Consider the following 13,020-nt stretch of genomic DNA (forward strand, 5'->3'; position numbering starts at 1 on the left):
AACAAGACCCCACCCCGCAGCTCGAGCCAGGTCTCCTGCTCCCGGAGGCAAAGGGAGCGGGCTGGCCCCACAGAATGTGCTGCAGAGGCCCCGGGGCACAGGGGTTGCCCAGCCCCACAGCGGCCTCCTGATGCTCCACCTCCATGTCTCATGGGGCTTCAAGTCAATGTTTCTTTTAAATAAAAGAATCTCCCACCACCCCCACCCCCTGGCCAAATTATAAACCACGAGACTCATCTCGGTCCTGCGAGAAGGTGACTGGCCCGAGGCCCATCAGCACATGTAGTGAGGGAGTCATCCTTCATTTGTCTTTGTAACTCCAGGGACTCCTGCGTATATTCTAGAAGCCTGGGTCCTCCTTTCAACTCCCCTCCAGTGTAGAACCCTCCTCCCCCAAGCTCAGAGCGCTCCAGCTTCAGGGTCAGCCAAACCTCAGGGGCCTTCCCCCACACCCTCACAACCTGCAGACACCCCTCTCCCGACACGCACAGACACCCACGCGCACACACACTTCTTACCTCCTGGAGAACTGCAGCCTCACCACGCCCTGGGGGACCCTTCCCTGGTTTGGAGGGACCCAGAGGTTGGGGCTGGGGGCCAGGGCGGGCTGGGGGGTTGAGAGCAGAGGGGGACATTGGAGGGTGCAGGTTCGGCATGGATGTCCAGTCAGGCCCCACCACTCTCTGCAGCTGGACAGCTTCAGCCATGTACCTGGGGAGCAACAGGCCAGATGCAGGGGCCACTGTCCTCCCTGGTCTGGCTCCCCTGCCCCCCTCAGCTCGGGAAGCATGCAGCCCAGGGCTTGGCTCTGCAGGAAGCTGAGGCCAGCCTCATCCAGGATGCAGCACCCCTCTATGCCATAATGGGGCAAGAACACACAGAGCCAACGATGTAGGGAGGCCCCAGAGCTCCCAGTGCCCTGGAGAAAACCCCAGAGGAGCAGGAACGGTGAGTGTAAGGGCCTGGAGCTGTGGTAAGGAGCCAGGGGGAACCCACCTCTGCCCCACCCCCAGGGTTCACCAGTTGGGCCTCTGGTTTGCCAACTCACTTGGGTCCCAGTGGTGCACAAATTGTTAAATACCAGTTGCTGGCACAGCCCTGGTCGAAGGGGTTGTATCCCTGAAGGTGCCTGCACTGGTGGGGGATGGAAACCGGAAGAGGAGCTCAGAACCAGCAGGAATCACTGGGCCATCGCCCAGTGGCCCTCCCTGAGCTGGTCAGCTAGCCAGGGCTCAGCCCAGGGCAGCAGCAAGCTGGAGGCCAGGAGACTGAGAGGACCTCCCCACCACTGCCCCATCTTCCTCCTCTTGGTCTCCACTGGCCACACACATCCTCCTGCTACCTCCTTCCAGATACTGAATGTCACTGTCTGGAAGATCAGCTGAGCGAGGCCCAGTCATATTTCCCTAACCATGATCACATGGCCCAGGAAAATCTGGGCTAAAAGCCTTGAACACACAATGAGGTAAAGGCCAAGTCCTCCCCTGGGCACTCTTGACCTTGATCAGGTTCTCTCCCTCCTCTCTCCCCTTCGCCCACTCACTCTACCCATCCACCTCACCCCCTCCCGAACTCCCCTTCCTCCCCCGGGCCGGCTGGGCCTCACCTGACTTCAAGAGCCTTCGCTGTCACGTTTTGTCACTGAAAGTGGCCCAGCAGCATCTCTGCCCACCACCAACTCCCTGTGTCCCATGCCCCCGCTCCCCGCCGCAAAGGCTGAGATTTTCAACACCATCCTCCACCAAAGGAACCAGGACTCCATGCAAGGACAGCTGGCACTCACTCGAGGCAGGAAAAGTCTGGACAGCTCTATAACAGCTCACTGTCGCCACTCACTGTCGCCATAGGGCAACACGCATCCTTGCACTATTTGAGATTCTGCCTACTTTAAGGTATTTAAAGCATGTAAAAGAAACGTATTGGCCGGGTGAGATGGCTCATGCCTGTAATCCCTGCACTTTGGGAGGCCGAGGCGGGTGGATCGCTTGAGGTCAAGAGTTTGAGACCACCCTGGCCAACATGGTGAAACCCCATCTCTACTAAAAATACAAAAAATTAGCCTGGCGTGGTGGCGGGCGCCTGTAATCCCAGCTACTGGGGAGGCTGAGGCAGGAGAATTGCTTGAACCCAGGAGGCGGAGTTTGCAGTGAGCCAAGATCTTGCTACTGCACTCCAGCCTGGGCGACAGAGCGACACTCCAGCTCAAAAAAAAGAAACTGGTATTGTATTAGTCATTTAGAAGATTTTGATTAAAATTTATGGAATTTGGGCCAGGCATGGTGATTGGCACCTGTAATCCAAGCGTTTTGGGAGGTGGAGAATGGAGGATCTCTTGAGCCCAGGAGTTCAAGACCAGCCTGAGCAACACAGTGAGACTTTCATCTCTAAAAAAAATAAAAATAGTTAGGTGGCTGTGGCATTATGCACCTGTAGTCTCAGCTTCTTGGGAGGCTGGGATGAGAGGATCCCTTGAGCCTAGGAGTTCGAGGTTGCAGTGAGCTGTGATTACACCACTGCACTCCAGCCTGAATGCAGAGTGGGACCCTGTCTCTAGGAAAACTAAAAATATATTGACAGAATTTTAAAATTTAGGGACATATATATATATATATATTTTTTTTTTTTTTTTTTTTGAGACAGAGTCTTGCTCTGTCACCCAGGCTGGAGTGCAGTGGCGCGATCTCGACTCACTGCAAGCTCCGCCTCCCGGGTTCACGCGATTCTCCTGCCTCAGCCTCCCAAATAGCTGGGATTACAGGTGCTCGCCACCATGCCCGGCTAATTTTTTGTATTTTTAGTAGAGACGGGGTTTCACCGTGTTAGCCAGGATGGTCTTGATCTCCCGACCTCGTGATCCACCCACCTCGGCCTCCCAAAGTGCTGGGATTGCATTGCAGGCATGAGCCACCGCGCCCGGCCTTTTTTTTTTTTTGAGACGCAGTTTTGCTCTTGTTGCCCAGGCTGGAGTGCAGTGATCATAGGTCCTCACAAACTCAAACTCCTGGGCTCAGGGATCCTCCCACCTCTGTCTCCCAAGTAGCTGAGACTACAGGCATGCACCATTATGCCCAGCCAATTTTTAATTTTTTTGCAGGAATGGGGTCTGGCTACGTTGCCCAGGCTGGTCTTGAACTCCTGGCCTCAAGCGATCTTCCCACCTCAGCCTTTCAAAGGGCTGGGATTACAGGTGTGAGTCACTGTACCCAGCATTAGAGAAATAAATTTTGATTTATTAGATGTATATAAGGTATAGAAAAATGTTGATTGCATATGAGGCATAGAAAAATGCTTAAAGGAATGATGATCTTTAATAAATTCATAAGACTGACCAATACATTTTTCTTTTTTTTGAGACGGAGTCTCACTGTGTCGCCCAGGCTGGAGTGCAGTGGCACAATCTTGGCTCACTGCAACCTCCGCCTCCCGGGTTCAAGCAATTCTCCTGCCTCAGCCTCCCAAGTAGCTGGGATTACAGGCGCCCACCATCACGCCCAGCTAATTTTTGTATTTTTAGTAGAGACAGGGTATCACTGTGTTGGCCAAGCTTGTCTCGAACTCCTGACCTCGTGATCCGCCCGCCTTGGCCTCCCAAAGTGCTGGGATTACAGGCGTGAGCCACCGCACCCGGCCAAAACTGACCAATACATTTGTACCTGCCTCTCCCACACAAGATGCTTTCAGATATGAATGAAACCAACAGCTCTTGGCCAGTCACCATGGCTCACACCTGTAATCCCAGCACTTTGGGAGGCCAAGGCGGGTGGATCACCTGAGGCCAGGAGTTTGAGACCAGCCTGGCCAACATGGAAGAACCCCGTCTACTAAAAATGCAAAAATTAGTCGGGCATGGTGGCATGTGCCTAAAGTCCCAACTACTCAGGAGGCTGAGGCAGGAGAATCACTTGAACCTAGGAGGTGGAGGTTGCAGTGAGCCGAGATAGCACCACTGCACTCCAGCCTGGATGACAGAGTGAGACTCTGTCTCAAAAAATAAAAAAAGAAAAAGAAACCAACAGCTCTGAAGCACTCAGACTGTCCGCCTCACTGTCTCCAGACCTGGGGCTCCTGCTCGGATTCTGTGTCTGAAACTGCCTGACACTCCACAGGACCAAAGCCAGGGTGGGCTGCTTCTTGCTCCGTCTCCCACCCAACCCCCCTCTCCATTCCCCGCCAGGGATGGGGCAACAGGCTACTCTCTCGTTCTGTCTTTCTGTCCCTCCCAAAGTGTTATGGATTCCTTTGTTGGTTGGTTCACTCACTGTTTCAGAAATATTTTGGGGCCTTAAAAATGTTTCAGAGGCCGGGCATGGTGGCTCATGCCTGTAATCCCAGCACTTTGGGAGGCCAAGATGGGTGGATCATTTGAGGTCACAAGTTCAAGACCAGCCTGGCCAACATAGTGAAATCCCGTCTCTACTAAAAATACAAAAATTTTTAGTAGGGTGTGGTGGTGCACGCCTGTAGTTCCAGCTGCTTGGGAGGCTGAGGCAGGAGAATCACTTGAACCCAGGAGGCGGAGGTTGCGGTCAGCCGAGATGACGCCATTGCACTCCAGCCGGGACAACAGTGTAAGAGACTCCGTCTCAAAAAAGAAAAAAAAAAGTTCCAAGGGCTGGTCTGAAAGCAGTGGTTTATCTCGCCTTTTCAGTAAGTTACAGACCCAATTCCTTGTTCTACTCTTTCCTCGCTGCTCACCACTGTCCTTGTCGTCAAGAAAGAAAAAAATAGGAAAGTTCCAGTCACTGTGCTGGGGGTTGAGGACGCACTGCACATGACATATCCTGGGCCAGCCTCAACCTTCAGGGTGGCGAGCGTAGCACCGAGGGAAGGAGCAGGAACCCAGGCAGAGGCGCCCAGGCACACGCACAGGAGCCGCCCAGGAGGGAGAGGCTGAGCCCTGAGGGGCGGGGACAGGCCGCTTCCCTGCGTGCAGTTTCAGAAGCTGCTGTGTGCGGTCCGGGAAGAGTAGTCTGAGGCCTGACCACTGGCTTTGGCCTCCGGGGAAGGGGGAGAGTGGAGCACGTGAGCACTGCCGGCTCTGTCAGGAGACTTGGCTGCTGGAGAGCTGAGTAGAGCAGGGGGAGTGGAGGCTGGTGATGTTAAGGGAGGGTTTTGCTTTGTTTTTAAGATGAGAGACACAGGAGCATGTGTAAGTGGTGATGAAAATGAATGGTGCCAGGTGCGGTGGCTCACGCCTGTAATCCCAGCACTTTGGGAGGCCGAGGCGAGTGGATCACCTGAGGTCAGGAGTTCGAGACCAGCCTGGCCAACATGGTGAAACCCCGTCTCTACTAAAAATACAAAAAATCAGGCGGGCATGGTGACGTGCACCTGTAATTCCAGCTACTCGGGAGGCTGAGGCAGGAGAATCGCTTGAACCCGGGAGGCCAAGATCACGCCACTGCACTCCAGCCTGAGTGACAGAGAGATACTCTGTCTCAAAAAAGAAGAAAGAAAGAAAGAAAGAAAGAAAGAAAGAAAGAAAGAAAGAAAGAAAGAAAGAGAATGGTAGTAATAGTAGCAACATCTAGAGCACTCACTTGTACCAGCTGCTACTCTATGTCTTAAACTCACCCATGCTGCCCATTTTGCAGATGGGGAAAGTGGACACCTAGGTGGCTAAGTAGTATACCCAGGATCTCTCTGCTGGTATGCTGTGGAGCTGTGATGTGAACATGTGTGAACCGGATCCAGAGACCTTGCTATCAACCACAGGCAGAGTTGCAGCCCGGGGATGGAGGAGGAAGGGAATGAGATTTGGGGCATGTGAAGAAGGCCTGAGGCGGGTGCTGCGGGCCACGGGAAGGAGCCCTGCCTGGTGAATCGCAGGCCACGTTAAGGTCCCTGGAGGCTGGAGATCCTGGATCAGGAGGGCAGCATTCTGGGCAGGGGAGGGAAGGCAGGAAGAACCGCAGGATGTGAGAAGGGCGAAGGCTGCCCAGAAGAGGCTGAAACGATGCACTGAGGCTGGGGAGGGACCACATGCAGACCAGAGCGGGCTGATGAGGAAGGGCGGAGCTGGGGAGTCACAGGTCGGGGAGCCAGATATGGGTGTGGTGGAGTGATTGCAGGGTGACTGGGATGGGAGGTGGTGGGCAGAGAGGGCGCCTCTGTCCTTCCAGCTGTCTGATACCTGCAGCTCCTCCCTCATCAATGCTGCCCATCAGTTTTCCAAGAACAGCCAGTGTCCTGCTGAAGGAGTCTCATGGCGAGGATATCCACCCTCACCACTCCTGCTCCACGTTGCGCTAGAGGTCCAAGACAGTGCAATAAGAAGAGAAAAAAACAAAGCCATACAGATTGGAAAAGAAGAAGTGAAACTGTCCTTTTTCACAGACGACAGGATTTCCTATGTAGAATCAGCAAAAAAGCTATTGGAACTAATAAATGAGTCTAGCAAAATAGCAGGATTCAACACCAATTCACAAAAATCCATTGTATTCCCTTATAATAATGAACAAATGGAAATTGAAATTTTAAAAAACATGCTTACAATAGCACAAAAAAATTAAATACATATAAATCTAACAAAATGGATACAAAATCTATATGCTGAAAAACACAAAATAAGGATGAAAGACATCGAAGAAGATGTAAATAAATGGAGAGGTGTGGCATGTTCATGAATTCACTCAATCTTGTTAGAATGTCAATTCTCCCCAAACTGATCTATAGGCTCAATGAAATTCCATGAAAATCCTAGCAGATTTTTTTGTAACAAATAATAAGGAAACAATACAATTTTTTAAATGGACAAAAGATTGGAACAGATACTTCACCACAGTTACACAGATGGCAAAGAAGAACATGAAAATATGCTTAAACCATTAGTCATTAGGAAAATACAAACTGAAGCCACACTGAGGTGCCACTACACATGTCTTACACCGGCTAAAACAAAAAACAACAAAAACAACTGACAACATCAAACGTTGGTAAGGATGCAGAGCAACTGGAATTCTTATATATTACGGGTAGGAATACAAAATAGTACCACTATTTTGGAAGACAATTTGGCAATTTATTATGAAGTTAAACATTCAGGCCGGACACAGTGGCTCACGCCTATAATCCCAGCCTTTGGGAGGCTGAGGCAGGCAGATCACTTGAGGTCAGGAGTTCCAGACCAGCCTGGCCAACATGGTGAAACCCCATCTCTACTAAAAATGCAAAAATTAGCCCAGTGTGGTGGCTCACACCTGTAGTCTTACCTACTTGGGAGGCTGAGGTGGGAGGATCACTTGAATCTGGGAGGTGGAGGTTGCAGTGGGCCAAGATTGAGCCACTGCAAAATTCTAGGCTGGCTCTCGTACCATGATTTCATCATCAAGCCCAAATTCTCCACCTGACTTTCTGGGGTTGTTTTGTTTTGTTTTGTTTTTGAGACAGAGTCTCGATCTGTCACCCGGGCTGGAGTGCAATGACACAATCTTGGCTCACTGCAACTTCTGCTTCCCAGGTTCAAGCGATTCTTGTGCCTCAGCCTCCCGAGTAGCTGGGAATACAGGCGTGCCCCACCACACCTGGCTAATTTTTGTATTTTTGCTAGAAACAGGGTTTCACCTTGTTGGCCAGGCTGGTCTCGAACTCCCAGTCTCAGGTCATCTGCCCACCTCGGCCTCCCAAAGTGCTGGGATTACAGGTGTGAGCCACTGCACCCAGCCTGGGCATTTTTTTTTAAGACAGGGTCTTGCTCTATTGCCCAGGCTAGAGTGCAGTGGTGCAATCACAGCTCACTGACTGCAGCCTCCATCTCCTGAGCTCAAACAATCCTCCCACCTCAGCCTCTGGAGTAGCTGGGACTAAAGGCACGTGCCACCGTGCCTTGCTAATTTTTTAATTTTTTGTAGAGATGAAGTCTCGTTCTGTTGCCCAGGCTAGTCTCAAACTCCGGGGCTCAAGTGATCCTCCTGCCTCAGCCTCCCAAAGCGCTAGAATTACAGGCATAAGCCACGGGGCCCAGCCTGGACCTTTTTCTTTTCTTTTTTTTTTGGAGGCAGAGTCTCGCTCTGTTGCCCAGGCTGGAGTGCAGTGGCACGATCTGGGCTCACTGCAAGCTCCGCCTCTCCGGTTCACGCCATTCTCCAGCCTGGACCTTTTTAATGTGGCCAACGGAAGCAGTCGACTTGGTTGCCCACACCACCTTCTGCCCCAGTTAGAATTGTTTCCTCTCCATCCTATCAACATTCCACAGACTTTCAGGCTTCCCTGAGTTTTTGCAAAGGTGTCCCCTCACCCCCAATGCCCTCCTCTCTGTCTTCTGTCTCTCCCGAACCCCTAAGCTGCACGTCCTACCCTACCATGTGGTCCTCCCTGAACCCTCAATGCCTGAGTCTGCGCCACACAGCTCAGGACCGGCCCCCTCTCTGAGTGTTCGTGGGTATCTGGTGGGTGTTACTCTGATTTCAGGTTCCTCATCAACACGAGTGTGGAATGTAGCCTTACTCACGTCTATTCCCATGGCTCAAAGAATCCAAATCGCCTAGCACACAGTAGGCCCCCAGGAGGGACAGGGACCACCGAGCTCCCGGAGGAGGCGAGATTGGAGCCTCTTAAGAGCTGGGTCTGGAGGGACCTAACGAGGCACCATCGCGGGTGGGGGTCAGGCTATCAGGGCCAAGGGCAGTGGAGAAAGCGCGGCAAGCGCGGAGGTCCCCGAGGTGCAAGCTGACTACCCACGGCCCCGCGTACCTTGCCCTTGTAGGTGCGGTCGGCGGAGCTCACGGACACGGCCTGGATCAGCAGCAGGAGGGACAGCGGCACCAGGAAGCCCGCGGCGGACACAGCTACCACGATGCTGCGCGGGTTAAGGAACGGGGCTGCGGGACCCCCACGCCTGGCCCCGCCCCTCAGGCCCGACTCCGCCCCCGGACGCCCACCCACCCAGCCCCCCCCCCCCGAGTCCCCTGGCTCCACCGTCATCCCGCCCACCCCCGCGAAAGCCTGACTCCACCCCGCTGTCCCCGCCCGTCCAGATCTGCGGTCCACCTTTAGCACCCGCTCCATGACCCCGCCAGATTCCTTTCTTTTCTTTTCTTTTCTTTTGAGGCACAATCACCGCTCACTGCAGCCTCGACCTCCCTCCCCAGTTCAAGCGATCCTCCCACCTCAGCCTCCCAGGTAGCTGGGACTATAGGCGCGTGCCACCACGCCCGGCTAATTTTTCTATTTTTCTGTAGAGACGGGGTCTATGTTGCCCAGGCTGGTCTGGGAATCGGGCTGAAGCGATCCTCCCGCCTCGGCCTCCCAAAGTGCTGGAATTACAGGCGTGAGCCACCGCGCTGGCCCGCTGGAGGCTTAACGCTCCGCCCCTTCTCCTAGCCCCGCCCATCCCCCGACCCCACCCACCTCACCTCGTCCCAGACTGGTCCTCCCAGGAGGCTTCTCCCTCTAGCCCCGCCCCCATAGCCCCGCCCTCTGCAGCCCCCTCCTCGGCTGTCCCCGCCTCCTCTCCTTCCCCACGTGGGCGGATACGCGATGGCCTTGTCGGTGGAGAAGGGCAGGCGGGTTGTGCGCACCAGGAAGATGAGACAGGTGACCAGCATGGCGCCTGAGTAGAGGCACAGGGACAGGACGAGCAGCATGAAGCAGCGGAAGTTGCGGTGACCGATGCAGTTATTGACCCACTTGCAGTGGTGGTCAAAGTCCTGGGCGACAGGGAGAGGAGCCAGGCTTGAGGACTTCTCCTCTGGCCCAAATTCCATCACCCCAAATCCTGAGACCCTCCCCCTGCCCTCTAGGCCACCTGCCCTTGGCCATGCACTGGCTTCCACCCCCAGGGAGAAACTGAATCCCAGCATGCCTCATGCTGGCATTTCCCTTGTTAGAGCACAGTTAGGACTCTGGTATATACGGTCACCTGTCAGAAGACCTTTAGCGAGAAGGCTGGCCTGGCCTTCTGTGAGACACATCCTACTGTAACTTTGGGCAGAACGTAAACCATCTCTGGGCCTCCACTTTCTCATCCATTCGATGAAGATGACAGTAACAGTAACACCCTTGCCCAGCCAGCCTCCTGCACTTGTAAACCTATGCAAGCCGTGCTCTCGAGAGAGATGGTCACTCAGAGCCAGGAGACCCTCCAACTTGGACACCCAGGCAAGGACAGGCAAGGCCTCCCAGACCAGGCGGGCAGCCAGCCTGAGGGGCTTGGGTGTCTCATGTTAGCAAGCCCAGGGGTGGGACAGAGGACTGCCTCTCCTCCCCTGGCCTGACCCAGCCCAGGACAGATGTGGATGCCCTGTGCATGTCAGCACCCCTGCAGGCAATGGCCAGCCTCCCAGGACAGGTGCAGGTGGAGAACACATGAGTGACCAAGGATGGCTGGGAGTTACTGCCACCCTTGGCCTTTAGCAGTCCTGAAAGACAGCTTCACACCCAGCCCTGGCCCCTGTATGAGGGAGGCTCCTGGTCCCAGCCAGATGTGGGGCGATGGCTGGTGGACAGGTAAAGGGGCACTCACCTCCACACAGATGTTGCACCAGGGGCAGTGGTAGGTCCGGGGTGGGCGGTGGAAGCAGCACTTTGGACACCACTGCAGGCGGAAGGCCCTGTGGTTCACCCACACCACGTGCACCGTCAAGGGGCCCTGCTCAGCGGAGCCTGGCGTGGGAAGAGGATTAGGCACAGCAGAAGGCCCTGCAGTCACCCCGCGGCGGAGGCAGCTCCACAGCATCACAGGGCACGAGGAAGGGTGGGAACAAGGTGAGCAGGGGAACCCCTGTCCCCACTGAGCAAGCTGTCCAAGCTCAGAGAGGATGGCAGTCAGAGGGAAGACGGGTTTCCAGCCAGGAGAGTTTTGTATGAAACTCAGGTGTTTGGAACAGTGAGTGCTGCTTTGAGTGTCATTGTGTAGTGAAGGGAGGAAGTGCATACAGTGGTTTGGAAGAGCCCACTGGCTTCTGGCCCTGGCCTGCCCGGTCCTCCCATCAAGGGAACTGGGAAACCTCAACAATTCTGCTTTTCCACACCTTGGTGGCTTAAGAAATGGGGTAGGGCCAGGCACGGTGGCTCACACCTGTAATCCCAGCCCTTTGGGAGGCTGAGGTGGGCTGATCATGAGGTCAGGAGTTCGAGACCAGTCTGGCCAATATAGTGAAACCCCATCTCTACTAAAAATACAAAAAATTAGCTGGGCGTGGTAGCATGCTCCTGTAGTCCCAGCTACTCAGGCGGCTGAGGCAGAAGAATCGCTTGAACCCAGGAGGCGGAGCTTGCAGTGAGCCGAGATTGCGCCACTGCGCTCCAGCCTGGGCAGCAAAACGAGACTCTGTCTCAGCAAAAAGAAAAGGAAAGAGAGAAAGAAAGAAGAAAGGAAAGAAGGAAAGAAAGAAAGAAAGAAAGAAGGAAAGAAAGAAAGAAAAAGAAAGAAAGAAAGAAAGAGAGAAGGAAGGAAGGAAAGAAAGAGAAAGGAAGGAAGAAAGAGAGAAGAAGGAAGGAAAGAAAGAGGGAGAGAGGAAGGAAGGAAGGAAAGAAAGAAAGAGAAAGGAAGAAAGAAAGAAAGAGAAAGAAAGGAAGAAAGAAAGAAAGAAAGAAAGAAAGAAAGAAAGAAAGAAAGAAAGAAAGAAAGAAAGAGAAAGAAAGAAAAGAAAGAAAGGAAGGAGAAAGAAAGAGCTAGGGCCACAGCAATGAAGACGTGGGGTGAAGGGGTCCAGAGGCTGGAGGAGGGTCAGTAGGAAGAGCACTTTAGGAATCCCCCCTGCAGGTTCCCAGCCCTTGAGTGCTACCTCCTTTTCCCAGGGGGCTGACGCCTCACCTTGATGTAAGATGCCAGGGTCTGAGAAGTTGAGTGAAATGAGACTGAAGAAGGTAAGGACAAAGAGGGAGCCTGTGATGACAGGAAAGGCCCACTCCCCGTTCTGAGCCAGCCACCTGCAACTGAGACCAGAGGCAGGCTCGGTCCTGAGCAGGGGCAGCTCAAAGCCCCCAGCCCAAGGCCTGTGGCTTACTCAGGTCAGGACCCACAGACCTTAAAGCCAGATCTAAAAATACAGGCTCCAAATACCCAGGCAGACTCATAATGGCTCCACCAAATGTCACCAGCATGACCAGCCACCCAAAGCTCCCAAAATGCACAGGCACCCTTGACCTCTGCACCTTTGCACATCGGTTCCCTCGACCAGAATATCCCCCTTTCCCTGACCGCAGCCTTGACCTCTGAGCGTTTTTCGGTTCCCTCAACCAGAATATCCCCTTTCCCTGCCCGCACCCTTGACCTCTGAGCCTTTGCACATCAGTTCCCTTGACCAGAATATCCCCTTTCCCTGCCCGCACCCTTGACCTCTGCGCCTTTGCACGTCAGTTCCCTCAGCCAGAATATCCCCTTTCCCTGACCACACCCTTGACCTCTGAGCCTTTGCACATCAGTTCCCTCAACCAGAATATCCCCTTTCCCTGCCCGCACCCTTGACCTCTGAGCCTTTGCACATCAGTTCCCTCGACCAGAATATCCCCTTTCCCTGCCCGCACCCTTGACCTCTGCGCCTTTGCACGTCTGTTCCCTCGAACAGAATATCCCCTTTCCCTGCCCGCACCCTTGACCTCTGCGCCTTTGCACGTCGGTTCCCTCGACCAGAATATCCCCTTTCCCTGACCGCACCCTTGACCTCTGAGCCTTTTTCGGTTCCCTCGACCAGAATATCCCCTTTCCCTGACCTCTCCCCCAGCCTTCTGCACCCCCTGCCTCCATCCTATCATCTTCCATTTCCCTGGCTGTCTCTTTGTAGGCACCCTAACGGCTTGCCTGGAAAACTCACGGGAATGCGAAGAACAGGCCACTGAAAAAGACCAGCAGCACTACATTGAAGGCAGCAAACAGGCTGGGGAGGACCCAGGGACGTGGGGCCACAGGCAGGGGGTGGGGCTCCTTCACCAGGGGCATGGCATCCACTAAGAGTGTCATGGCTGGGCCTCCTGCGCCTCCAGGGGAGGTCAGAGCCACCAGGCTTCCTCCCCCAACCCAGCTTCCAGAGCAACATGGCCACAGCGGCCTCAGAGCCACAGCCCAGGATGAAAGGAAAG

At 54.1% G+C, this 13,020-nt stretch overlaps 1 protein-coding gene across 1 annotated transcript; it reads right to left on the minus strand.

The window, feature by feature from the left end:
- Positions 1–524: 524 nt before the first annotated feature.
- ZDHHC19 (zinc finger DHHC-type palmitoyltransferase 19) lies at positions 525–12,970 on the minus strand. The gene is given in 8 exon segments (XM_054480539.1): positions 525–597; positions 600–711; positions 1,049–1,134; positions 8,692–8,797; positions 9,475–9,647; positions 10,463–10,602; positions 11,756–11,877; positions 12,756–12,970. Coding segments are annotated over 8 exon segments (945 nt in total). The 5' UTR covers positions 12,902–12,970; the 3' UTR covers positions 525–537.
- Between the last annotated feature and the right edge of the window lie 50 nt (positions 12,971–13,020).

This window comes from Pongo pygmaeus, chromosome 2 (genome assembly GCF_028885625.2).
Source record: "Pongo pygmaeus isolate AG05252 chromosome 2, NHGRI_mPonPyg2-v2.0_pri, whole genome shotgun sequence".
In the NCBI taxonomy this organism is placed as follows: Eukaryota; Metazoa; Chordata; class Mammalia; order Primates; family Hominidae; genus Pongo; species Pongo pygmaeus.